Source organism: Euleptes europaea, chromosome 11 (genome assembly GCF_029931775.1).
Source record: "Euleptes europaea isolate rEulEur1 chromosome 11, rEulEur1.hap1, whole genome shotgun sequence".
NCBI lineage: Eukaryota > Metazoa > Chordata > Lepidosauria > Squamata > Sphaerodactylidae > Euleptes > Euleptes europaea.
The window spans coordinates 7298458-7322902 of record NC_079322.1 but is presented as its reverse complement, the minus strand read 5'-3'; the positions used below and the strand labels follow the sequence as shown (position 1 = coordinate 7322902).

Here is a 24445-nt window from a genome sequence, read left to right as displayed (position 1 = left end):
GTAGACTTCAGTCCTCTTTATCTGTATAATCATTGCTGTTGCAAATTAGATTTTGGAGAGCCGTAAATGTATGTTGTTCCCTAATTCCCCCCCTTCCCACGCACACATTTTCTTTTGAGCTAGCAGACTGTCTAAACTCCTACCCTAGTATGCCTGTCTCTTTCTTAATGGCCAGGGAAGGCAGGGAATAAGTTGTGCCCTTTGCCACTAAGTACGATTGCTTAACCACAGCTCTCTTTCCAGTGCAAAGTTTGTCATGTTGGCATGTTTTTGACATTCTTTTGGAATCAGTTGCCTCAGCATGCAAAATGATTTGTTGAGATGTAGATAAGAGGATATTTTAGCTGCTAGTAAGAAACATAAAAGCTGTTACAGGAAAACAATTCAGAGTCAGAGTTGACTGGTTTTAATAGTCTCTTACAATGTCATTTTTAAAGCAAATAACTGAATAATGGTAGTGGCTGCAAGAAACCTATTTTATAAATGTAATGTGTTAATTGGCTTAGTGTATAATTGGCAAGAGTGTTTATTCAGAACAAAGCAATCTTAGACAGGCTACCCCTTTTATTTTTTTCAAAATAGACGTGTCAATAAAAATATTGGCCTGTTTAGTGTATTTTATGCCACCCTTCCTCCATGCAGCTGAGGACACTGTGCAGGAGTCTCCTGTCTTCCATTTTATCCTAACAGCCACCCTGTGAGGTAGTTTAATCTGAGAGAGTGTGAATGACTTCTAGGGTACCTTGGAGACTTCATGGGGATTTGAACGAGAGTCTTCCCAGTCCAAGTCCATCATTCTAACCATTATACTTCATTGGCTGTTTGTAAACATAGGTGTTTATATAGCATTTTTGCATGCTGAAAATGCATCACATATATTATCTTAGTAATCTTTTTAGTGCCCTGACCTGGATGGCCCAGGCTAGCCTGATCTCATCAGATCTCAGAAGCTAAGCAGGGTCAGCCCTGGTTAGTATTTGGATGGGAGACCACCAAGGAATACCAGGGTTGCTGTGCAGAGGAAGGCACTGGCAAACCACCTCTGTTAGTCTCTTGCCATGAAAACCCCCAAAAAGGGGTCGCCATAAGTCGGCTGCGACTTGAAGGCACTTTACACACACACACAATCTTTTTAGTTTAGTGAGTGTAGGCGGTATAGGATTAAGGGTAATATTTGTTGGAAATGTCACACCAGAATGTGCTAAATGTTAACTTAGGCTATGTAGGTTAATTTAAAGGCAAGAAGTTTTTTTAAAAAAATTAACTGGAATAAAAGTTTTATAGGACTTAAAATTCCAAGCATTTCCCACCTCACGATGGGACGTATACTGTGATGGTTTGCTATTACTGTTGTTAATCTTGCGAATGTGCAGAAAATATTTTCTTACGAAACACATACTTGTATGTGCTCCCTGTATAACATTGGAGTCATCTTTTGAAGTTCTTTTGTGTAGGGTCTGAACTGTGTGTCCTGAGTAGAATGGTGATGTTGATCCACACTGGCATAGAGAGCAAGAAGACTGTCTTGCTTCAGTGTAGTATAGTGGTTAAAGTATTGGACTAGGATCATGTTCAAATCTCCGCTTTGTCATGAAGCTCACTGGATGACCTTGGGCTAGTAAATCTCAGACTAATCTACATCGCAGGGTGGTTGTGAGGATAAAAGGGAAAGGTGAGAATGAGGTACATACACCTCCCTGCCCCCTTTTGAGGAAGGATGAGATTAAAATGTACTACGTACATAAACAAAATAAATAATTGGAAGGTAAGTAGTAACACAGCGAGGCTGATGGTGTTAGGTCCTGTAATAGTATTGTTTGGGTAAATATGGGTCCAGAGTTAGCCTCTAGGTTTGTTGCAGGGTGTGGACCCTGGGCTAGTATCTTTATTAGATGGCCCATTGTTGTTGGCAATAAACTAGTTTAGTTTGGGAGTTTCCTCTACTCAAGGAAAAGGTCTACCATCCAAGGCCTGTGAAGAAAAAAATATTATTGTCCAGGATGAACTGTAGATCATTGATGATGCATTGAATTGGTCTGGGCTGCAAGCTGTAGGAAACGGTGATGATCTGTTGTTATTTGTTTTGGGCCTGTGCTATAGTATGTTATTCCTAGGTACCAATCTAACCGTGTCAATCTGTTTCTAAACTCCATTGTCTGATGTAAATTCAAGGAACTGGATCAAATGCAGTTATAACATCGTTTGGCTATAGACAGTGGTTTGTGTGGTGGTCTCAGGATGTCATCTGGAAGCATCTAGATATGTGTAGCAGTTCATGTCTGGTGTACAGTGGTGCCTATGAATCCATAGTATAGTTGTACACAACAGACCTGTTGTGTGGACTAGTCTAGGCTAAGGTTGGTGGTGGAGGAAGGTTATTGAATCTCTTGAGGGCTGGATCCAGACTAAATCTCCCCTCGGTGGAATAGAACTTTCCCCTCCACACCCTCATCCAGAGCATTTATAAAAATACTGAAAAGTACCGGGCCCAGAACCGAGCCCTGTGGCACCCCACTGGACACGTCTCTCCATTTTTCAATATGATAGACCTGGTATCCTTCTGGACTGCCTGGCAGGGATGACCTGACCAGAGTTAGTGTTGAACAGGTTTTGAGTCTCTTTGGAAGGCTGGTTCTAGAAGGTGCTCCCTGAGGACCTCTCCTTTCACAGGGTGTTGTACAAGGTTCCACTGCCCCATGCTATTCAACATCTACATGAAACAACTAGGAGATCATTGGGAGGGAGTTACTACCAGTGTAGAGATAACCCTCAATGTTGTCTCTCCTTTCCATCAAGATCCAGGGAAGTTGTAGATATACTTAATTGGTGTGTGGAAGTTGTGAGGGTGGATGTGGGTGAACAAACTGAATCCATACAAAAAGGAGGTGTTTTGGATTGGCAGCAGTGCTGAGCCTGGAGCAGGTGCTCAGCCTGCATTGGACAGGATTGTGCTTCCCCTGAAAAGAACGAGCCTGCAGTTTGGGTGTTCTTCCAGACTCCTTGCTAACCCGGCATGCCTGGTGACGTAGGTGGGTGTGTATTGGTGCCATCACTCTGCTTCTGACGTATGGCAACCGTATAAATGAATGACCTTCAAAACGTCCTGTCATTAACAGCCTTGCTGAGGTCTTGCAAGCTGAGGGCCATGGTTTCCTTGATTGCGTCAATCCATCTCACATTAGCTCTTCATTTTTTCTGGCTGTCGTAGGTGGCTAGCAGGCTGTTTTTCCAGCTTTGTTTTGTTTGCCAACTGCGACTGTTTCTGTATAAGGCATACTGAGCAGATTCACACATACTTTGGTAACATCCAGACCACTCCAGTGCATACTATTTGGAACTGCCTTTGCATGTGGTTTGGGAACTTCAGCTGGGTCAGAATGTGGGAGCTAGGATATTAATGAAAGCCCAGCGTAAGGAGCGTATTGTGTGTGCTGTATGGACTTCATTGGCTTCCAGTTTGCTTTGGGGACCAGTACAGGGAGCTAGCTGTTCATGACAGTTAAAGTCCCTCGAGGCTTATTTTCAGGTTACCTGAAGCTCTGCCTCCTCCCATATTTATTTACCTGTGCTCCGAGGCTGGCCAGGGAAGTTCTCTTGCAGGGATCCGCAATGGATGGTTTATCTAATGCAGGGGTTCCCAACCTTTTTGAGCCCGTGGGTACCTTTGGAATTATGATATAGTGTGGGGGGCGTAGCCACAAAATGGCTGTCATAAAATGGCTGCCACAGGAGGTGGAACCAGCTACACAATGGTTGCCCCAGCTTACGTTCAGTCACAAAGTGAAGACCCTTGTGCTGTGGTGGCAGCTGCTCCCAAAGCAACATTTTAAAAAATCTGCAGAGCCAATCAAAAGACTTGCTGGCAAAAGTCCTACCTGGCCCTGCCCACTTTCTAAAAACACTTGGTGGGCTCCAGAAAAGGTTTTGGCAGGCACCATGGCACCCACAAGCACCCTGGCCTAGTGGGAACCCACCCAAAGCACTTTTGTGCAGACCCCCGTCTCTTTGGAACTCTTTCCCTTCAGCTGTACGTGTGATGCCCTTGCTGCAGGCTAGGCCTCTTTTACTTAACTTCCCACTTTGGTTTCACTTGATTTTTAATGTGTTTTTTAAAACATATGGATAGGCTGACTTTTTTGTGTTTTAAACTAATGTAAGTGGCTTTGAAAGAAGGGATGTGGAATGGTATGGCGTAGCCTGATCTCATCAGATCTCAGAAGCTTAGCAGGGTTGGTACTTGGATGTGGGATCAGCAAGGAAGACTGCACAGAGGAAGGCAATGGCAAGCCTTGAAAGCTCCTTGCTGGAGTCGCCATGGGTCGGTTGCAACTTGACAATACATGTGCACATAAGTGGCTTTGAACATTTTTTGTAGGTGGAAAAATGATGCATGTGTGTAGAGGTCTTCTTTGTGTGGTGTGGGGAGGATGGCAATTGGTTGTTGGTACACTGCTCACTGGTCTGTTGGGATAACGGCAGCTGTTTGGCACTGGCCTAATCACTGGTGTGTTGAGAGGGTGCCTTCTGTTGTTGAGTTGTTCAGTGGTGTGATAGAGGCACTCTTTCAGTTGTAAGAGATGGAAGTAGGCTTCCAGGTTACTGCAGAACTGTACAACTTACATTGACTTGGAGGGCCAGAAGGACAGCCGCTGTGAAAGGATAGTCTTCGGCCCCATGCAGTGTGTACCATGAGAGATTGAAAAGAGTGCCAGATAGGTTTAAAATATTGTTGTCATGGTCCGCTGTAGTTTCTCCAGGAAGCTAGGCCATTCATTGTCCTCTCTTTTGGGATAGAGAAGTGAACTCCGTTCAGTACACGGCCTGCCTTGTTTTGGAAAAGCCCTGCCAGGTGTCTAGTTGTGTGGAGGTGGCATGAGTTGGTCTTGTTTGGTTCCTGGAGGCTTTCTTAGAGAAGCCAGGATTGGATTTGGTTGCCTGTACCTCTTCAAGGAAGGGGAGGGAGGTGACAGAAATCATAATAGTTGATTGCAAGATGTGTTAGGGATTATAGGTTGTTTTGGGGGTCCTTTTTATAACTTTATTCCTTTGTGTTGTATTATTGCCTAAATTCCCTCAAGCTGCTGTGTGTGAGCCTTTATTTATATTAATTCATCTTGATTCCCAGTACTTTTTGTCATTCAGTAAATTTCTGCTATTCTTCCACTTCTTCCCTTCTCATGGACTGTGTGTTTGTCTCACTTGTGGGTATTAATTTATTTTTATATAAAACAATCATTAGCCGCCTTTCTACCTTGCTGAACTCAAGGCAGCTTACAATATAAATAAAAGAACAATGATAAAAAACACATGGTAGTGGAAAGTACCATCAAGTCACAGCTGACTTATGGTGTCCCTGTAGGGTTTTCAAACGAAATGTTGGGAGGTGGTTTGCCATTGCCTGCCTCCATGTGGGCTGTGAGAGTTCAGAGAGAACAGTGACTGACCCAAGGTTACCCAGCAGGCTCCACGTGGAGGAGTGGGGAATCGAACCTGGTTCCTCAGATTTGAGTCTGCTGCTCCTAAAAAAATACAATTTAAAATTTCAGCTAGGACTGACCTCTTCAGATCTACTACATGGCACGATCTATGGATAGAGAGAATCCTTGAGAAGGTTGGAATTCTCCTTGTACAAACCTTCGGAATGAGAAAAGCCAAGGTGATCTCCTTCCCATAAGACAAGAGCCTAGGTGGCAGCAACTTGATTTCCCATCCCTGGAGCCTGAAGAGATGGTAAGGGGAGGCGAATGGGTACCAGGGTGGGCTCTTCCCCTCAGCCGTGGCCGTCCCTCTGAGACATGGAGCAGTGACCCAGGGCGGATTGATATAGGAGAGTTGGCTCTTTAGTAAGAATTCACTTATAAGAAGTCTTGTTTGGTATGTGAGATGCTAATGAGATGGTTTCCTGGAAAGTGTGTGGCACAGTCTCTTGCTGTTGCCTGAGGTATAAGTGGCTTTCTTTCAGTCTTGTGGCTGTAATGTGTAGCTGTTGGTATTTAGATAGAAAGGTCATATCTGTATTTGTTAGTACCTGTGCAAATTTCTTTATGAAAAGTGGATTTCTTCCCCTGACAGTGTTTGTAGTAGTAATTCCAGGGGAGTAGATGTGCCTGTTGACTGAAGCCCAAACAAACAGGAGTTTTGTGGTACCTTAAAGACTTAAGTTTTTATTCTCGCATAATCTTTCATGGACCAGAATCCCCTTTGTCAGATGCCTGAGGTGGCCCCTCGCTTAGACACACACATGCCAGTAGGATAGATGTATAACTGAGCCTATTGATTATTGCTGCCTGTACACCAGGGGTGGGGAACCTCAGGCCCGGGGGCCGTATGCGGCCCCTGAGGACATTTTTTGTGGCCCTCGGGAGCTCCGGGGCCCTGCTGCAGAGGCGGGGCACAGGGCGGCCCTCCCAGAGGGAGTTCCTGGCTTACAGCGGCGCTGCAGCACCCTTTGGACCTCCTCTCGCCAACTGTCGGCTGTTGAGCAGCAAGAGGGAGGGGGAAAGAGGCTGGTGGCTCCCGGCAGCAGAGCATGCATGCAGGAGCCGATCGGGCTTCGGGGGGGGCCTTTTGTGGACTCTGGGGAGGAGAGGGCATGGAGACTGGGGCCCGGTCGCATGGGGCTCTGTGCGCCGCCGTGTGTGTGTGTGGGCAGGGGAGGCTGGGGCCCGGTCGCACGGGGCCAGCGTGCGCGGGTGTGTGTGTGTGGGGGAAGGCTTTTCTCTCTTTTCTTCCACTTTTTCTGTCACTCTTTCTCCTTTCTCTCCCTCTCTTTCTCCCTCTTTTTCTGTCTTTCTTTGTCTCCCTTCATCCTTTTCTTTCTTTCTCCCTCTCTCTCCATTTCTTTCTCCCTTTCTCCCTCCCTCCCTCCCTCCCTCCCTTTTCCTCTTTCTCTGTTTTCCTTCCTCCCTTGCCGATCGACTGTGGGCTGCGCCCCCCTGGCACCTCGCTTGCTCGGGCCCACTGCTGGCTGCCCTTCCGCCTGGGAGGGGGGAGTGGGGGCACCCTGCAGGCCTTCTCTGTGTGGCCTCCCCTGGGGTTGCCAACCTCCAGGTGGTGGCTGGAGACCTGGCAACCCTAGCCTCTCCCCCCCACCGGGAGATCTACACCTGGTATGGCCCCTGAATGATGTCATAAATGTGCAAATGGCCCTTGGCAGGAAAAAGGTTCCCCACCCCTGCTGTACACAGTCATCGGGACAAGTCACAGTGTGAAATGGATTACAGAGTAAAATATGTGGGGCACTGTAATTCTGTTGTGGGAGTCCTTTGTTCTTCTGGTTATAGCAGGGCTTTGTTTTTAAAGAGGCAGCAATCTCTTCAGGAAGTAATAGAATTCCTGTGTATTTCAGTTAAGGAAACCAATGAATTGGCAGTCGTGCTGAAGTACAGTGCAATTAATGGCTTTATTTAAAAATACTCATTTCCTGATCCAAATAGATTGTCCATTGAATTGTATTTTACTTTGTTGTAAGCCACCCTGAGCCTTGCTTTTCAAGGGAGTGGTGGGGTATAAATTTGACAAAGAAAAAACAAGCAAACAAGAGACACGCTTTTGTGTAATAATGCACCTTGGATTAGATCAGGAGTGGGCTTTCGAGGAAAGGTGTTTTGAAGAAGCTTGCTTGTAAATGTGGTGTTAAATGTTATCTTTAATTTTTGTAGCATTTAGCCTGATGAGGGGAAAACTTGTACAATGTTTGATGTCATTTTGGTTGGCCCTCATAAAAGGTATTATATGGTTTTTGTTTCTTGTTGTGGATTTTGTGTGGGCTAGTACAGCTGTTTACAGCTTTTTTCATTCTGCTGGTAACCTCTCAAGGTTCAGGTTATGGCTTTTATGGTAAAGCAGCAGAGCTTAAATCTGCTCTGTTTTGGTTGCTTACTTTAATTACTTTTACAGTGCAGAGTTACTTTTACTGAAGCCCAATTACTTCAGTGGGTTTAGAGCGAAGTAAACTCTGTGCAGGATTGCACTGTTATTTTCTCTCGAGTGTTTTGACTTTTAGGTACTTAAGTTGCTTTAAACCTGGCAATTATCTTTTGTGTTGAGAAATAATTGGACAATCTCTGTCACTAGTTGTCATTTTTTTCATACTGTAGAAGCCAAGTCAGCTGTGACTTTACAGAGAGAGAGAAGGATCCAGGAGGCCGTTTGCGTAATTTAAGAATTTTTTTTAGGTTATAGATTAGAAATAATATATGGATGGAAAATGTCATCATTTTTCTATAGCTGTTTTTAGTTTGAAAAGCTAGCATTAGTAGGTACTTAACTAGCTAGCTCTGACCAGATCAAAATGACATGATCCTACTTATTGATATTTTTACCATGCCTTTCATCCAGAGACCTTGGAGTGGCATGGAAGAAACTGCCCGAGATCACCCAATGAACTTCATGGCAGAGAGGGGATTTAAGCCTGGTTTTCCTTGGTCCTAATTTAACACACTAACTGCTACACTACACGAGCTATTGCCAGGCTTTTCAAATATGCAAGGTTATACCCCAAAACACATTTCTACTTGAAACAAGTGTAATAATTACCTTTTTTTTAAAAAAAATTCTGTGCATATCCCTATTTGTTTTTCTCTGAAAGTCGTTTGCTTCAAGATAGTTCAACACAATTTGGTTCTTTATTAGTTGTTGTATTTCCTAAAGCAGAGAGAGCTGAATATATTCAATTGCGATTTTGGAAAATTATTGAAGAACCCTGGTGACCTGGGAAGGAGGTGCGGCTGGGGGACTGGGGCAGGTAGCAGCCCTGTTGCTGTATCAGCAGCATAAATAGCAACGAGGTGTCCCCATGTGGAAGCCACAAAAAGAGTTCCTGTATGAATGACTGTTCTGGGTGTGCCTCCTGGCTGGAAGCAACCCGGTTGCCTAGAATGGCAACTCTTATAGTTTTACAATAGGGAGACTCTTCTGACAGTGCGGGGGGAAAGTACAGAAGAACTTACTCCATATTACATTGCAATCTTTCAGTGTTATTATAAATTATCAGTAGCCTACCTGTGTGCTGGTTAACCTGCAAGTTATTTTATTATACGTGGGAGAGTAAGCAAGAGATGCAGCCTTGTGAATTGCTGCCATGCTGCTTCGGAGGCCACCATAAACATGGGCCTGAGGTTGGGTTGGCAGTACATGGGGAGTGCATACTTAAGTCTTCATTGACAATGGTATATGTGTGCATGATTTGGACTCCCAGGCTTGTTTCCTTTCAGAATTAGAACAGCTCCCCTGCCCAGCCCCAAATTGATTCCTGGATTGTTCTTATCAAATTTCTAGTCACCATCCTATTGGCTTCCTATTTGTCAAGGTGGCCAGAACCTCTCATAACAGGATAGGCTACAGTTGGAACTATTGTTGCTAGTGCTGGTCTTTTGGCTGCATCAGGGGGTGTTCAGATTGACTTCTCCAGGTGTGAGCTGACCCGACATGTTCTTATCAAATTTCTAGTCACCATCCTATTGGCTTCCTATTTGTCAAGGTGGCCAGAACCTCTCATAACAGGATAGGCTACAGTTGGAACTATTGTTGCTAGCGCTGGTCTTTTGGCTGCATCAGGGTGGGTTCAGATTGACTTCTCCAGGTGTGAGCTGACCCGACATGTGTGCTGTGCTTGTATCACCCAGGGTAATGAATCATACTGCCGTGTTGATGACATTGTGCACAATTATATTTGTGTGGATGTTTCTTAAACACTGAGATAATATAAAAAAGGTAGGAAGGAGCTAATCAAATATATATTTTATACCCAAGAAACGTACTGCTTAGTATTAGAATGAAAAGGAATGACTTAATAATGGAATTCTTCGTTTGGCAATGTAGAGCCTTGAAAGCCCATCAAAGTTCTAGCAATATTTTTTCACTTCATCCAATACCAGAGAGGAGGATGGGAGTGATTTCTATAGTTTAGCCCACTGAGTAAAACATCACAGTAAGCATAAGAGGATATGCAATATCTTCCTCTCACGTGGTAAGTTTTGATCTGATGAGATGGAATTTTAATATACACAGGAAACTATAACCGACTGTCTCTTTGTTTGCAGGTTGTTCAACAATCGTTATGAACTCGCGTCTGCGAGCACTAGGTGGAAGAATAAATAACAGTCGAGTGTCAGAACTACCAAAAGAACGAGCACGATCCGAGATCGTCTGCAATGTCCACTTTCTGGATAGCTCAGTGCAAAACTTCAAAGTTAGCGTAAGTTCTGAAGGCTAATTTTTGAAATAATTTGAATAATGTGTTCGCTATTTTCGCTGTGATTTAACCCAGTTTTGTAGTGCAACCAATGTGCCTTCCGAAAAGTAGTGGGATAATAAGATTTGGGGTCCATGATCATGTATGAACTTGGCAAGTTAGTACAGTGGCCAAAGGTCCAAACTGTGCAGAAGGGAAAAAAGTGTTTCCATTCTGTAACCTGAGAACCTAATTCATATGTTGGGAACATCCCTGCTAAATATAAAAATATATATTTACTACAATTCAGTTTTAATGTATTTTGTTTTAGAAATTTATCCTTTTTCTGTTCTTCAGATTGATATTTTGTGGGTATTCTGCCATAAATTAGTTTTGTACTGTTAATTTTTTTATTATTGCAGAATTAGCCACCCACCATTTTAGTAAACATTGAAAATCAAATTTGTAATTTGAAAGGTGCAGCCTAATAGCTATCCATGGGAGGGGCAGGACTGGGTATGTCTTTTTGCAAGCCTGGGTGTGTGTGCATAAAAATATTGAAAAGTTGAAAACTTATTGAGGGTTAACCCTCCCAAATAGTTCTTAAAAAACACAGCCAACATCTTTGGTTGCCTAAATTTTTTTAAAGTAGGGATGGGGGGCAGTCAAGGAGTTTGGGGAGGAGGGTGGAAAATGATGGATTGTGTGTTAGGGAAAAGGGGGAAGGGAAAGGGGGGAAATAGGAGACATGTTAGGTGGGCAAGAGGGGGAGCAGTCAGAATAAAAGCGGAGGAAGCAGAGACCCCTGGGGGGATGTCGGTGGCATTTCTTGTCCCTCGCAAGAACTTGTGGAGCCCCCTGTTGTACTTCTGAATGCGTAAGTATATCAGCCTTTACATAAGCCTTTACAAACCACCCTTAATATAAACATTTATCATGCAAGATGAAGCTTTAAGTCCTATAAAATAAAAATAATCTATATGAAAGGAAGGTTTGTGTGTTGTATAAATATTATTACTGAATTTATTTTCAGTCTTAAAAGGGTAAGATTGCAAGTTTATCATTTTGTAGTCTTGATTGTTCAAAGGGGCAATTTCTGCTGTAGTTGGCTTGACAGGTGAATTTTTAAGGACTACTGCAGTAATATCTTCAAAGCACTTCACATATTTTAAAGGGACTATATAACTGCTAAGTATTGCTCTTATTTAGACCTTCAAGTTTGGCAAAGATGGCCCGTTTGGCAAAGATGGCCCTTAATAAATTTTCTTCTGACTGGTGCAACACATTTGAGACTTCTCAGGCTCCACAAAACCAAGTATAGCCCCCTCTCCTGTGTTTCTGGTACTATGTATGCTGTTTAAGCCTGAGACAAAGATGCAATATAACAGACCCAAGAAAGATAAAGAATGTGGAGGCTATGAATCTGAGGAATACATACAGAGCTCAAATATTGACTCCTCATGGTCACAAGACTGGAAATACAAGACCTAACCAATGTACAGATGATGTCATGATGAGGCTAAGCATATGCAATTATGACTTCAGACGTATTCCGTGGTAACCTGCACGGTTGTGTTCTGGTATACTTCAGAAACTAAGGTTATTGACCAGCACACTGCAGAAAGCATTTCTTCTCACATAGAGGGCCTGATAAATATTTTTTCTGGACTACTTAGCAATAAAAAAATATACAGGAAGGGTAAGTGTTTGGATTGTATGGATGTGTGTGTGGTGATGGAAAGTGCTGTCAAGTCACAGCCAACTTAATGGTGGCCCCATAGGGTTTTCAAGGCAAGAGGCATTGAGAAGGGGTTTTCCATTGCCTGCCTCTGGACTTCCTTGGTGGTCTCCCATCCAAGAATTAACCAGGGCCAATCCTGTGCTTAGCTTCTGAGAGCTGACAAGATTTGGTTAGTCTGGTGCCTGATGAATAAAAAAGGATAAGGATAAGTGCCGAGTTCTACATCTGGGTAACAAAAATAAAGGTCACACATACTGGATTGGGGATACACTTCTGGGTAACACTGTGTGTGAACAAGATCTTGGGGTACAGGTGGACTGTAAGTTAAATATGAGCAGCCAGTGTGATGCAGCAACAAAAAAAGGCTAATGCAATCATGGGGTGCATCAACAGAGGCATAACATCCAAATCGCAAGATGTCATCGTTCCGCTGTACATTGCATTAGTCAGTCTGCACCTGGAGTGTTGTGTGCAGTTCTGGAGGCCTCAATTCAAAAAAGATATGGACATAATTGAGCGGGTGCAGAGGAGATGATCAGAGGCCTGGAGACCAAGCCCCATAAGGAATGGCTAAGGGAGTTGGGAATGTTTGATTGGAGAGGTGGAGATTGAGGGGGGACATGACTCCTCTCTTTATGTATTTGAAGGGCTGTCACTTAGAGGAGGGCAAGGAGCTGTTGGCAGCAGAAGATAGGACTCACAATAATGGGCTTAAATTGTGGGCGGAAAGGTACCAGGTGGATATTAGGAAATGTTTTTTTTACAGTAAGAGTTGTCTGACAGTGAAATCAGCTAACTAGGGACGTGGTGAGCTCCCCCCTCACTGGCAGTTTTTAAGGCTGGACAAATACGTGTCAGGGATGCTTTAGGCTGATCCTGCATTGAGCAGGGGGTTGGACTAAATGGCCTGTATGGCCCCTTCCACCTCTATGATTCTAGTTGACAAGTTATCAAGGCTGTGTCGGGTTCAGAAAAATCTTAATGATGAATATTCCTACAGGCAGGGCTCATTTTGAACGATCTGTTTAATCCTTCAAAGGGATTTGATACCTCAGGATTCCATATTCTTTGATATGGCCCCAGCTGCATTTGTCCTGTTTATCCACTTTTCAATCCATCTGCCATGGATGGAACTAGCACTACTATGTTTCTCATAGATTTCCCCTTTAATATAAAGGAAAACTAGCACAGTCTTAAACTTGCTTTTTTCTATCAAATTTTTTATTTCAATTTGAGGCATTTTTCAGGCTTGACCTCTTGAAGTCTACTTAGCATCTTCTGGAAAACAAGTTTAGAATTCCCCCTATTGTTTGTCTCTGCTTTCAATCCACTGCTATACATTGTTCATTATGTCTATTTTGGGGGGAATTGTGATTTTATTGCTTAATAATACAGCTCTATCTATGTACAAGGTGCTTTGAGATACATAAGCAGACACACCCCTGTCTCAAGGAATTTATGGAGGAAAAAGAAGGAAGATTTGGAAGAGACAAGAACGTTTTGCTTTGTTTTACTGCTGGGAGCATCTGGGTCCACCTGTAGGAAAATAAGGCAGAGATTGTTCGGCTTTGTGACAGAATGGGCCTGCTTAGACTCGCAGGCCCTATTCCACTCCTGCCCTCTCCCAGGGATTCTCAACCTCTCCTGGAGGGGGTTGCCTCTCTCTCTCTTTTCAGGTATCCGCTGCCACCACCTGACTGTTGTAGGACTTGCCCACTGGGGCGGGAGTCAGGGTCCCCCCCAGCATCCCTTTCAAATCCTGAGGCCTTGCCTCAGTGTCTCCTGCTTAACCCACTTCTGGGCACTACAGGGATGAGATACTACCTGGGGCTGCCGCTGGAGAAATAGCTGTTTGCCAGTTACCAGCCTTCCTTCCTTCCTCCTAGCCCCCCCCCCCCCCCGTTTTACAATAGCGTGTTCCAAGCTGGTGGAGGTCTATGTGGTACGGAGAACTATGGTCAGCATTCAAATTAAAAAGTATTTATTAAAAGTAAAACGTTTCCAAGCATACTTTTAGCACAGCAACAGATTGAGCAAGCGATTCAAAAGAACTGAGAGAAATGCAGTTCCTCTGTCCCTCTCTCTATACATGCCCTATTAGATGTTGGAATATAGGAAAGGCCCTTAAACTTAGGATATTATAAATCTCTACCGAGTTTCCATTACCTAAAAGTCTTCTTCAGTGCCTGGGACCACCAGCACATGGTCAAAATGGCTGTCTCCTTCAGGCCTCAGGTGAGCTCTGTCTTCCCTGAGTGTCCCAGCCAAAAGCTCTCTCCTGACTCTCAGCAGTTTTAATCCTTCCCTTTCTCCACCCACTGACCAGGTCAATGAAGTTTTTCCTGAAGCCTCCAGAAATTTTCTTCCTGGAGCCCCCTCTAGCATTTTAAAACCTCCAAGTCTCTGATCCCTGCTTGGAGAAAAGGTGTGTGTGGGGTGGGGGGCTTGACCCGCTTGTTTGTCTCCTGATACCTCCATCTACATTTCTAAGAAAGTGGCTCATGTGGGGCCAGGAACTATTTGCCATGCCTCCCGCCTTCCACCTGCCCCAAGGGGAAAAATGGTTAAAAGGTTCACAGGAAAAAAACCCTGTTTCTTCAGAGGCTTTACAAATCTAAATAGAAAACAAGAGGGGTGTTACTGTTAACATTTCTGTCTCAGTGCTCATTGTCTCGCTCTTCATCCAAATCCTTCCTCAAACCTCAAAGATGTCTCTCACTGGTGATAGTGTGGACACGGGCACTACTCTTAAGGGACTGGATGTTACGTTTTGTTTGTTTTTGAACTACTGGATAGCAGACCGTTTTCTGGTGCCTCAGCAACCTCGAGCAGTTATCCTAGGCCTGTATGGTCATACTTTGTGTCCTCTACTAAAGTTTGTTTTTTGTTTGTCAATTTTTATATGCTACTACCTTGCAGTGCTCTGCAGTTTGAAAATCCTTTGGGGCATATAAAAAGGTATCAAAACATGAACATGTGCTTTGGGTCGTGATTATATGGGCTTGCAGCTGATGAGTCATTGACTGACAGAAAGTCAGGTTGGGAAATCCCGACACAGCGCATGGAAAAGCATAATGTAACCACATCCCTTCCTTTTTTCTTTTTAAAAAATGTGTTCTCTGGTTATTTCTGAGGAAGGCCCGGTGGGGTTTCCTCTCAGTCTGTAAGTAAAGCTGCAGTTAAAATCAGGCTTCTGTAGAATTTAGAATTCTTTGCAAAAAAGACTGGGCTGATGGAAATTTAGCTAAAGTGAGGGGCTACCTACCGTGGTATTGTCTAGCATAGGGTAGCATATAAGTACATTTTTATTGTCTCAGATGGTAGTCATCCTTAGTGAATGAGTTGTCATGTTACTAGGAGGTAATATGCTTTTGCAATCTCATTTTAACTAGTTCTTTGTGATATATACATTTTAACTTGGACCTCATCTTAATAGTGAAAATTATGATGGTAGTATTATAAAGGTAGTAAACAATAGCCTTCTGAGGACTGAAGTTTGAAGTCTGTGAATAATTGCGGTTTTTGCCACTAGGAGTTTGGACACGCAGAGGCTGCAAGTGTACCACTGGAAATATTTTTGAATCAGATAACATGGAGCAGTTGGCTGTGTTATGTTGCTAAACAGGCTGTATCTGCTGGCAACAAGGCAGTCTTCCAAGGGGCTGAAGATCCAGTTGCTTTCTTTGGTTGAGATCTTTGTTGTCTATCTCTAAATCAGGAGCTCTGGCATTCTTGACCATTAATTATGAAAGTGTTAGGCAGTTAACATGTTTTTTTTTCCTCTAGAAAGGAGGATCACTTTCAGGGGATGGTGCTGTACTTTATGAAAGCATGGTTATATTTCCCTGCTCCTTTTGAGATTTTGCTGACTAAAGAAACCCAGTGTGTGTGTGTCTTGTGCCTGATTAGGCAGCAAGGCTGTTAGTGTGAAGACATCAGCTCAATGTGTTTAATTGTGGAGTTGCCTCAATTGCATAAGGGGGTTGTGATGCAGGAAGTATAGTTGAGACGTGGAAGCTCGAGAGAGAATTGCAAGGGTTTCCCCCCACTTTGAGGACTGTTTCTCCTCCCACACACTTTGTCCAGTGGAAAAACATGAGAATATTTTATGAAATGTTTTAACATATGATGATGAGTGAAATACTTTTAAAGTCAATGATGTTCTGAAATGTTTACCTGCCCTTTCCTCCCAACTTCAAATAGGTCCTGCAGTATTAGGCAATTGCTGTAAATGCTCACAACTAGATCCTCTTGTCTGCTTTGGCTTTCTCTGTCTTCTGCAACATAGGAAAGTACAAGATCTGTATTTGGAAATGTACAGACCAAAATGCAAACATGTGAGAATAGAACTTGTTTCAATATATGCAAACATTCTGTTTTCTGACATCTATGAATTAAAATTGAGATTTGGAAGCTACAGCTCTTTCATAACCTAGTTCTGCTTGGACAAATAAATTTGAGATGGTAGCATTTTTAAGAATGTGTTATTTCATATTTCAGTGATTTTATATAGATTTCATGTTGTTAACTTTGTACAATACTTACCTGGATGGCCCAGGCTAGCCTGATCTTGTGGGATCTTGGAAGCCAAGCAGTGCCAGCCCTGGTTAGTGCTTAGATGGGAGACCACCAAAGAAGTCCAAGGTTGCTAACATGTGGAGGCAAGCAATGGCAAGGTACCTCTTAACATCTCTTGCCTTGAAAGCCCTATGGGATTACCATAGGTCAGCTGTGATTTGATGGCAGTTTATGCACACACACAACTTTGTGCATTATGGCATGCTTCAGATTTAACAATAAACGGTGGTCTGTGGGATCGGGGGCGGGGGGTCCAAACGGCCTTAATCCTGGTTTGAAGTTCTATGTTTAGGTAACAGAGCAAACTGTAGCTCATACATAACATCAAACTGTGGTTTAATGTGAAGTGGAAAGTCTGTTTTTAGATCACTGGGGTTTTGTTGTTGTGTCTGAATCACGACTGTGTGTGATGATGATATGTTGTTGAAGAGCTTTTCAGCGTCGTTGTAAACATTAACTCCATGGATTGGATCTAGCCAGCTTCTTTGCTCAATCTCTGACCATACAACAGCCTCTGTTCCTCATGGCTTTTTTACATGCAATCCCCATAATTCTCAGCATAGCCATTTCAGATGGTCAAAGAGGATCCTTTTCACCAGCAAAAAAGCTCCTTAGGTCCAAACCAGATTTACTGATGTGGTGATCTGATGAGCAGAGCTTTTCTCCCACAGAGTTTGAAGTAGCTAAATAGTTGGATAGTACCTGCCCACTGTATTTTCATCTCTGTGGTCTGTAATAAAGAGGGGTAGCAGGTTTGTTGTTTTTTCTGATGCTGACTGTATGGAGAGTAGATGATAAAAGTCCGTTTTGTTGATTGAAATGCAATAGTTTCTAGTTTTAATGCTCTTCTTTTTGCCCAGTGGGTGCAGCGTGTCCACAGAGACTGTACTGAGACATCATGATAAATCAGGGTTTATGAATCATTATTTGATCAGCAAATGCGTGAACTGGCCAGGTGCATCAGCTGCTTCAGCAGTTTTAAGCTGGCAAATAAAATAGTTGAGGGAAAGCTTATCATTCTTGTGTTCTTTTTATGATTTCATTGTATTTACTTTCTGAGCTGTCTCAGACAAGTGGCATACATATCCCCCCCTCAAATAAATGAATATGAGCCCCGTGGCGCAGAGTGGTAAGCTGCAGTACTGAAGTCCAAGCTCTGCTCACAACCTGAGTTCGATCGCGACGGAAGTTGGTTTCAGGTAGCCGGCTCAAGGTTGACTCAGCCTTCCATCCTTCTGAGGTCGGTAAAATAAGTACCCAGCTTGCTGGGGGTAAAGGGAAGATTGGATGGTTGGAGGGTTAAGAATTACCCATCTCCGACACTTCTGCTGTATAATGCCAGGTCCATTAGCAATAAGACCTGGCTTGCGCCCGGGAGGCCGAGACAGTCGCCTTAAAGAACTGGCTCTCCCAGGTTTCTCAGTCCTTCAGCAGTTGTGGACAGTGGGCCGGGGTCGCTGGGAGTGGCATTGTACGTCCGGGAGGCTTTCTCCTTTAGGGCCCTACCCACCCTGAAGATTCCCAGCATTGAATGTGTGGGCCTGGTGTGGGAAGCCGAGGAGAGCTTGGCTATCTGCTTAGTGTACCGGCTGCCTAACACACGGGTAGATACCCTCCAGGTTTGTTAGAGGCTGCCAACTACCACCCAATGTTGAACTTTTGGTACCTGAGTAAGGTAGTTGAGAGAGCGGCAGCTGAGCAGCTTCAGGCTTTTCTGGTTGAAGCATCGATCCTAGACCCATTCCAGTCAGGCTTCCGCCCTGGCCATGGGACAGAAACGGCTCTGATCGCCCTTGTAGACGATCTCCTTCGACAGCTGGATTGGGGCAGGTCTGGGTTGCTGCTTTTATTAGACTTGTCAGCAGCCTTCAACATGGTTGATCATGCCATCTTAGGCCACTGCCTTGCCGACATTGGGATTCGGGGCTCAGCCCTTCAATGGCTGCGCTCATTTCTCCATGGTCGCGGACAGAGAGTGACTCTGGGGGAGGAGGTATCACAGCGGCGTCCTTTGGTGTGTGGGGTGCCACAAGGTGCGATCCTCTCCCATATGTTGTTGAAGCAAAGCCAACTGAGACTAAATCCATCAAAGATGGAGGTCCTGTGGCTCAGCCGGGGTGATTTGGGGGTGGGGTGCCGGCTCCCTGCTCTTGACGGCATACAGTTAACACCTAAGTGTGCGGTCAGGAGCCTGGGTGTGACCTTAGATGCCTCCTTATCAATGGAGGCACAGGTCACAGCCGTGGCCTGGATGGCATTCTGTCACCTCTGCCGGGTCTGGCAGTTGGTGCCTTACCTCTCCCGCCCTGCCCTAGCCATGGTGATCCATTCGATGGTCTCCTCCAGGCTAGACTACTTCAACTCACTCTACGTAGGGCTGCCCCTGAGAGTGACTCGAAAACTCCAGCTGGTACAGAATGCCATGGCGAGGCTTCTTACTGCTACCTCACCGCGGGCACATATTACGCCAGTGCTGTGTCAACTGCGCTGGCTCCAGCTGGAATATTTGGTCAGGTTCAAGGTGCTGGTTATGACCTTTAAAGCCTTACACAGTCTGGGACCGTCATATCTATGGGACCGCCTCTCCTGGTATGTTCCCCAGAGAAGCTTAAGTTCATGTAATAACAACTTGCTGGTGATCCCTGGCCCAAGGAGTATCCGGCTGGCCTAGACCACGGCCAGGGCTTTTTCGGCCCTGGCCCCTGCCTGGTGGTATAGCCACCCTAGTGAGATCAGGGCCCTGCGGGACCTTTAGGAGGGCATCTAGATGCAGATCTTCATCTAGCCCAGAGGCCTCCAAACTTCTTGAGTGTCAGGGCACCTTTGGACTTCTGACACTGTGTGGTGGGTGCAGTGACTGAATGGCTGCTGCAGGAGGTGGAGCCAGCCACAAGATGATTGCCTCAGCTAAACTTCACTCACACGGTGAAGATCCATGTGCTGTGTTGGCAACTGCTGCCAAAGCAACAAAACACACACACATCCAGTGCCTTGTTGGGCAAAAGCCTTGCCTAGCTCCACCCACTTCCTAAAAACACTTGGTGGTCACCAGAAAAGGTGTTGGCAGGCTCCGTTGTACCCACGGGCACCATGTTGGGGAACTCTGATCTAGTCCAAGGCTCCGTGCATACTGTGAATAGGAAAAGGAATGAGAGTGAACCCTTAATGGAGGTCTCCAGGAGACAAACCACTGCCTTCTAGGATTTCCATGTGAGAGTGGTCCTGAATACCTGCCAAGTCACGCAGTGGTCTTTCTTATAACTTGTGATCAAATATATGAAAGAGCCATTCAGGAATATAATAGGATCAGCCGCTTAATAGGTTTGCACAACAACAACAAAAACAAACCTCACATGTAAGCATTACAGTGGGAAATATCAGCTAATAGTCTAAATTTGTTGTTAGTATGTTAAGCTAATTTCCACTGTTAATGTAAAACAGCCTCAGTATCATGACCAGGCAAAGTTTTCCTAGGTTCATTTGAGGTGTTTGCGGGGAGTATCTGTCATGGATGTGTTCATGCAGATTTACAGTACAGCATGAGGTATCCTGTTCGGAGAATGTTTACAGAAATACTTCAGAGAAGTTGGCCAACAACTAATTTGTTCTTTATGTGAATGTCTTTAAAAGACTTACTGATTATTTGCTCAACAGTGCATGGAGCTACATGATAAGATTTCAATATAGTATAGTTTCTTTTTATTGTGTCCACTGGAGTATAACGGAAATATCTGCTGTTGCTCGGTGTGGTCTATCATATAGTATACAAACCAGGCTGCTGCTGTTTTATTTTAGGTAATTTGTAATACAGCTGTTCTCTACCACAAGAAAGGTGTGTTTTCCTACTCAAAGGAGGAGGGCATACTGATTGAGACAAATTAGCCATTCAAAATGGGTGGCTTCTTTCATCAGTTAGGATGGCTTCCTTACCTCTGAGCAGAAGGAACTCTTGTGGTACCCCCAGTATTCGGTTTGGCTTTGATTAAAGGTTCGTACTGATTCTGCTACCTCCTATTTAGAGTTGTAAGTTGGTTAAAAATAGTATGAACAATATTTCAAACAGAAGGTAGCAGAATGCTAGAAACCCGATAGTCGTTTTAACTAGGCTTTGGTCATTTTCATTATGCTTGTGGTGTTTCTGCATCTCTGTTAAGACTTTATTTGTTTATGAAGGCACAATTTGAAATGTGTGCCTTCACAATCATGTCTTACAAAGGAGGCAACAATTGATTTAAGAAGGATTGGCAATGTAAAAGAATGAATGTTCTTTGCAGATATTTATTTATGTTATTTATAGCCCGCCTTTTTCACTAGGGCTCAAGGTGGATTACATGTGAGTATTATCAACAGGATACTATCAACAGGATGGGACATTCAAGAAACAATGCAATAGGGTTAGGGTTATAGAACCAACCACAAATCTAAAAACAGAACTGAAACCAAGCATATTATTAACATGACATATTGAATGATGCAAAATTACATAGTAGGATCCTACTTATAGCAAGCTATACACAGCAGTACAGACCACAGCCCTAATCTTTTATCCAAGTAACTTTGTGAATCGTTTTGTACAGTGTAACCCTGCTGCCTGCATAGAAAATCCCTCTTGAATAATTCAGTTTTGTGTAGTTTGTAGGTTGGGAGAGGCAGTGAACTCTTTTCACAGAGCTTGGAATGGATTCAGGAGAGAGAAGCAATAAAATAACTTTCCCACTCTGAGGGAAGGGCATCTTGAAGCTTGGGTGATTCTCATCCACTGCTAGGGGAGGCAGGAACTAAACATTCTACTTCCTGTGTCCTGGGTGGGAATCGCCCTAAGCTTCCAGTTCTTCTCCTGCCTTGCTGGGGAGAGCACAGTCGCAGCTGACCTGCTGTAGATCTAGCTGTAGCTAGTTGTTCTTAGAGCCTTTATTCCTTATACCTATACCTATCTACTCTACTTATCTTATTCTACAATCTGTTTCTATATTCTCTGTCCTCACAACCTCCTTCCCTTGCTTTTTTCTTGTCTCTGGAGATTCTCTCCTGGGAGCTAAGATGGCCACCGCATTGGATCGATCTGTGGATCCTGAAATGGCTGGCAGTCTTGTCCGCAGCGAAGAAGAAGACCTTCTCTCAGATGCAGATCATGATCTGGCACTGAAAAGAGCTTGCAACCCAGCTCCCTCTTGTCAGCCGCTCATGCGGACTCTGAGAGAAGGAAGCCAGGAGGATCAAAGACGGCGTGGCAAAGCAGGGACTCGAAGCATCTAAGAAGAAAAAAGGCGCACCTGGCAAACGGAGTGCACCTTCGGCTCTACAAGCGCAGTCCGATCCTAGAACGTCAAAAGCTTCTGGTCCATTGGGACCACGGATTACAAATGAAAGCTTCGACTCATCTGAGTCACGGATTACAAATCCCGAATTCACTTCTTCTAGTGATGAGGAGACATGGGATCCGGCGGCAAAAAACGCCGCCGGTCTGCTGTAAAAGGGGCTCCTCAGCAGACCGCTCCGGACCTTGTGCAGGGAGCTCCGATTTTGGTAAGCGATCAAGAAGACAATGTATATGTAAAAGTTACCCTCACACGGCCCAAAGGGGGGCCTGTAGTGGAAGTAATGGCCCTGGTTGATTCGGGCTGTTCTCGCACGTTGATCAGTGAGGAAGTCGCCCAACTGTTACGAGTGAAAAGAGTGCGGTTACCCGAACCCATCCGTTTTTCTCAAATGGACGGTAGTGATTTAAAAAATGGTCCAGTCACTCACCGCATGACCCTGCTGATTATGGGCATGAGGGAACACTGGGAGCGGCTTCATTTCACCATTGCTCCCATCAAAACCTCCGTAGTTTTGGGAATGAACTGGCTGTTAGGGCATAACCCTTCCATAGACTGGATTGAGCGGACCCTTACTTTTCCCCGCACCCTGTGTGAGCACCATGATAAGGAAACGGTGCTTAAGTGCCAGGCGGCTACCCTAATAGAAGCCCCGCCACCCGAGACTTCCAAGTCCCAGCTCCCTAGCGAGTATGCTCAGTATTCCAATGTGTTTGATGTGCGGGAATGCGACGAGCTACCACCTCACCGGGATACCGACTGCGCAATTGAAGTGGTGGGGGATGGCAAGCTGTCTAAAGGGAAAATTTACCCCATGAGCCCTAACGAGAAGGCTGTGTTACGAGACTATTTGGACACTAATTTAGCTCGAGGTTTTATTCGCCCCTCCAAGGCACCATATTCAGCTCCAGCCTTCTTTGTCAAGAAGAAAACAGGGGATTTAAGACTGTGTATAGACTTTCGTAGACTGAATGCAGTCACTCAGTCTAATGCATACCCCATCCCTCTCATTCCGGACCTGCTTGCACAATTGAAGGAGGGCCAGATTTTCACCAAACTGGATCTGATGGAAGCCTACCACCGCATCCAGATACGAGAAGGGGACGAACCTAAAACTGCTTTTTCTTGTTGTTTTGGGATGTTTGAATACTTGGTGATGCCCTTCGGACTTACTGGGGCTCCGAGTGTCTTCATGCAGATGATAAATGAAGTGCTACATGATTTATTATTCCGCGGAGTGGTGGTTTATTTAGATGACATTCTCATTTATACAAAAACCATGGAAGAGCATATACTGTTGGTGCAGGAAGTTTTGCAACGGTTGCGCGACCATAAGCTGTTCGCTAAAGTGTCTAAGTGTGACTTTCATCAACCTTCCCTCACCTTTCTAGGGTATGTCATTTCCCACCAGGGCCTGGAGATGGATCCCGACAAAGTTCGGGCGGTAGTTGAGTGGGCTCCCCCCACTACGCGTAGGCAATTACAACAGTTTTTGGGTTTTGCAAACTTCTACCGGAACTTTATCCCAAACTTTGCTCGAGTGGCGCTCCCTCGTACTTCGCTCTTGCGCACGAAGGGGAAGGGGGTGGCGGCCACGTTACCTTCCGCTAAGTTACAGTGGACTTCCGAATGCCAGCAGGCGTTCGAAACGCTCAAGCGATTATTTACGTCTGAACCCGTTCTCGTCCATCCTGACTGTGAAAAGCCTCTTGTAGTCCAAGTAGATGCTTCAGACATTGCCATGGGGGGAAGCTCTACTGCAGCGGGACGAGGGCGGCCAGTTAAGACCGTGTGCTTATTTTTCTAAGAAATTCTCCCAGTCTGAAATAAACTGGGCCATATGGGAGAAAGAGGCAGCAGCAGTGAAACATGCTCTCACCATTTGGAGACATTTCCTAGAAGGGGCGGAGGTTCCGTTTGAGGTCTGGAGCGATCACAAAAATCTGGAGGCCTCAAAAGGGACTAGAAAATTGACAGCAAAACAAGTTCGTCGGGCGCAGTTGTTTGTACGCAGCTGCCCCACCTGCGCCACCGCGAAGAAACGTATGGGAAAGCCTCCGGGTCTTCTTAAACCATTGGAAACCCCGACCATGCCTTGGGAAGTAATAGCTATGGCCTTTAGCACCGATTTGCCACCAAGTCGGGGTAAAACTGTTTTGTGGGTGATAACTGACTTATTTTCCAAACAGGTTCATTTTGTTCCTTGTGCTGGATTGCCCTCGGCTCAAAAGTTAGCACGGTTGTTTGTTAATCACGTGGTAAAACTGCATTCTGTCCCACAGAAGGTACTCTCCGACAGGGGACCCCAGTTTGTAGCCCAGTTTTGGAGGGCATTTCTGAAAGTTATGGGGGTAAAAGAACAAGGCTTGTCGTCAGCCTACCATCCTCAAACTGATGGACAGACAGAACGTGTAAATGCTGTTGTGGAGTGTTATTTACGGTGCTATGTAAATTACCACCAGGACAATTGGGTGGACCTGTTGCCTTTTGCTGAATATGCCTAAAACAATGCCCCTCATTCCTCCACAGGTTTTAGTCCTTTTCAGGTGGTGTATGGGAAAGAGTTTGGTCCCTTCGGTTCCACTACCGTTACACCTGAGATGGAAGGAGTGCAAGGGGTTGAGGACTGGTACA

General features: G+C 44.7%; 1 protein-coding gene across 1 annotated transcript in view; it reads left to right on the top strand.

The window, feature by feature from the left end:
• Window positions 1-24445, top strand: part of PTPN3 (protein tyrosine phosphatase non-receptor type 3) — a 164296-nt gene that overhangs the window by 62781 nt on the left and 77070 nt on the right. The window contains exon 2 of the mRNA XM_056857321.1: window positions 10044-10198. Coding sequence (XP_056713299.1) covers window positions 10044-10198 — 155 coding nt within the window. The remainder of the gene's footprint in view (window positions 1-10043; window positions 10199-24445) is intronic.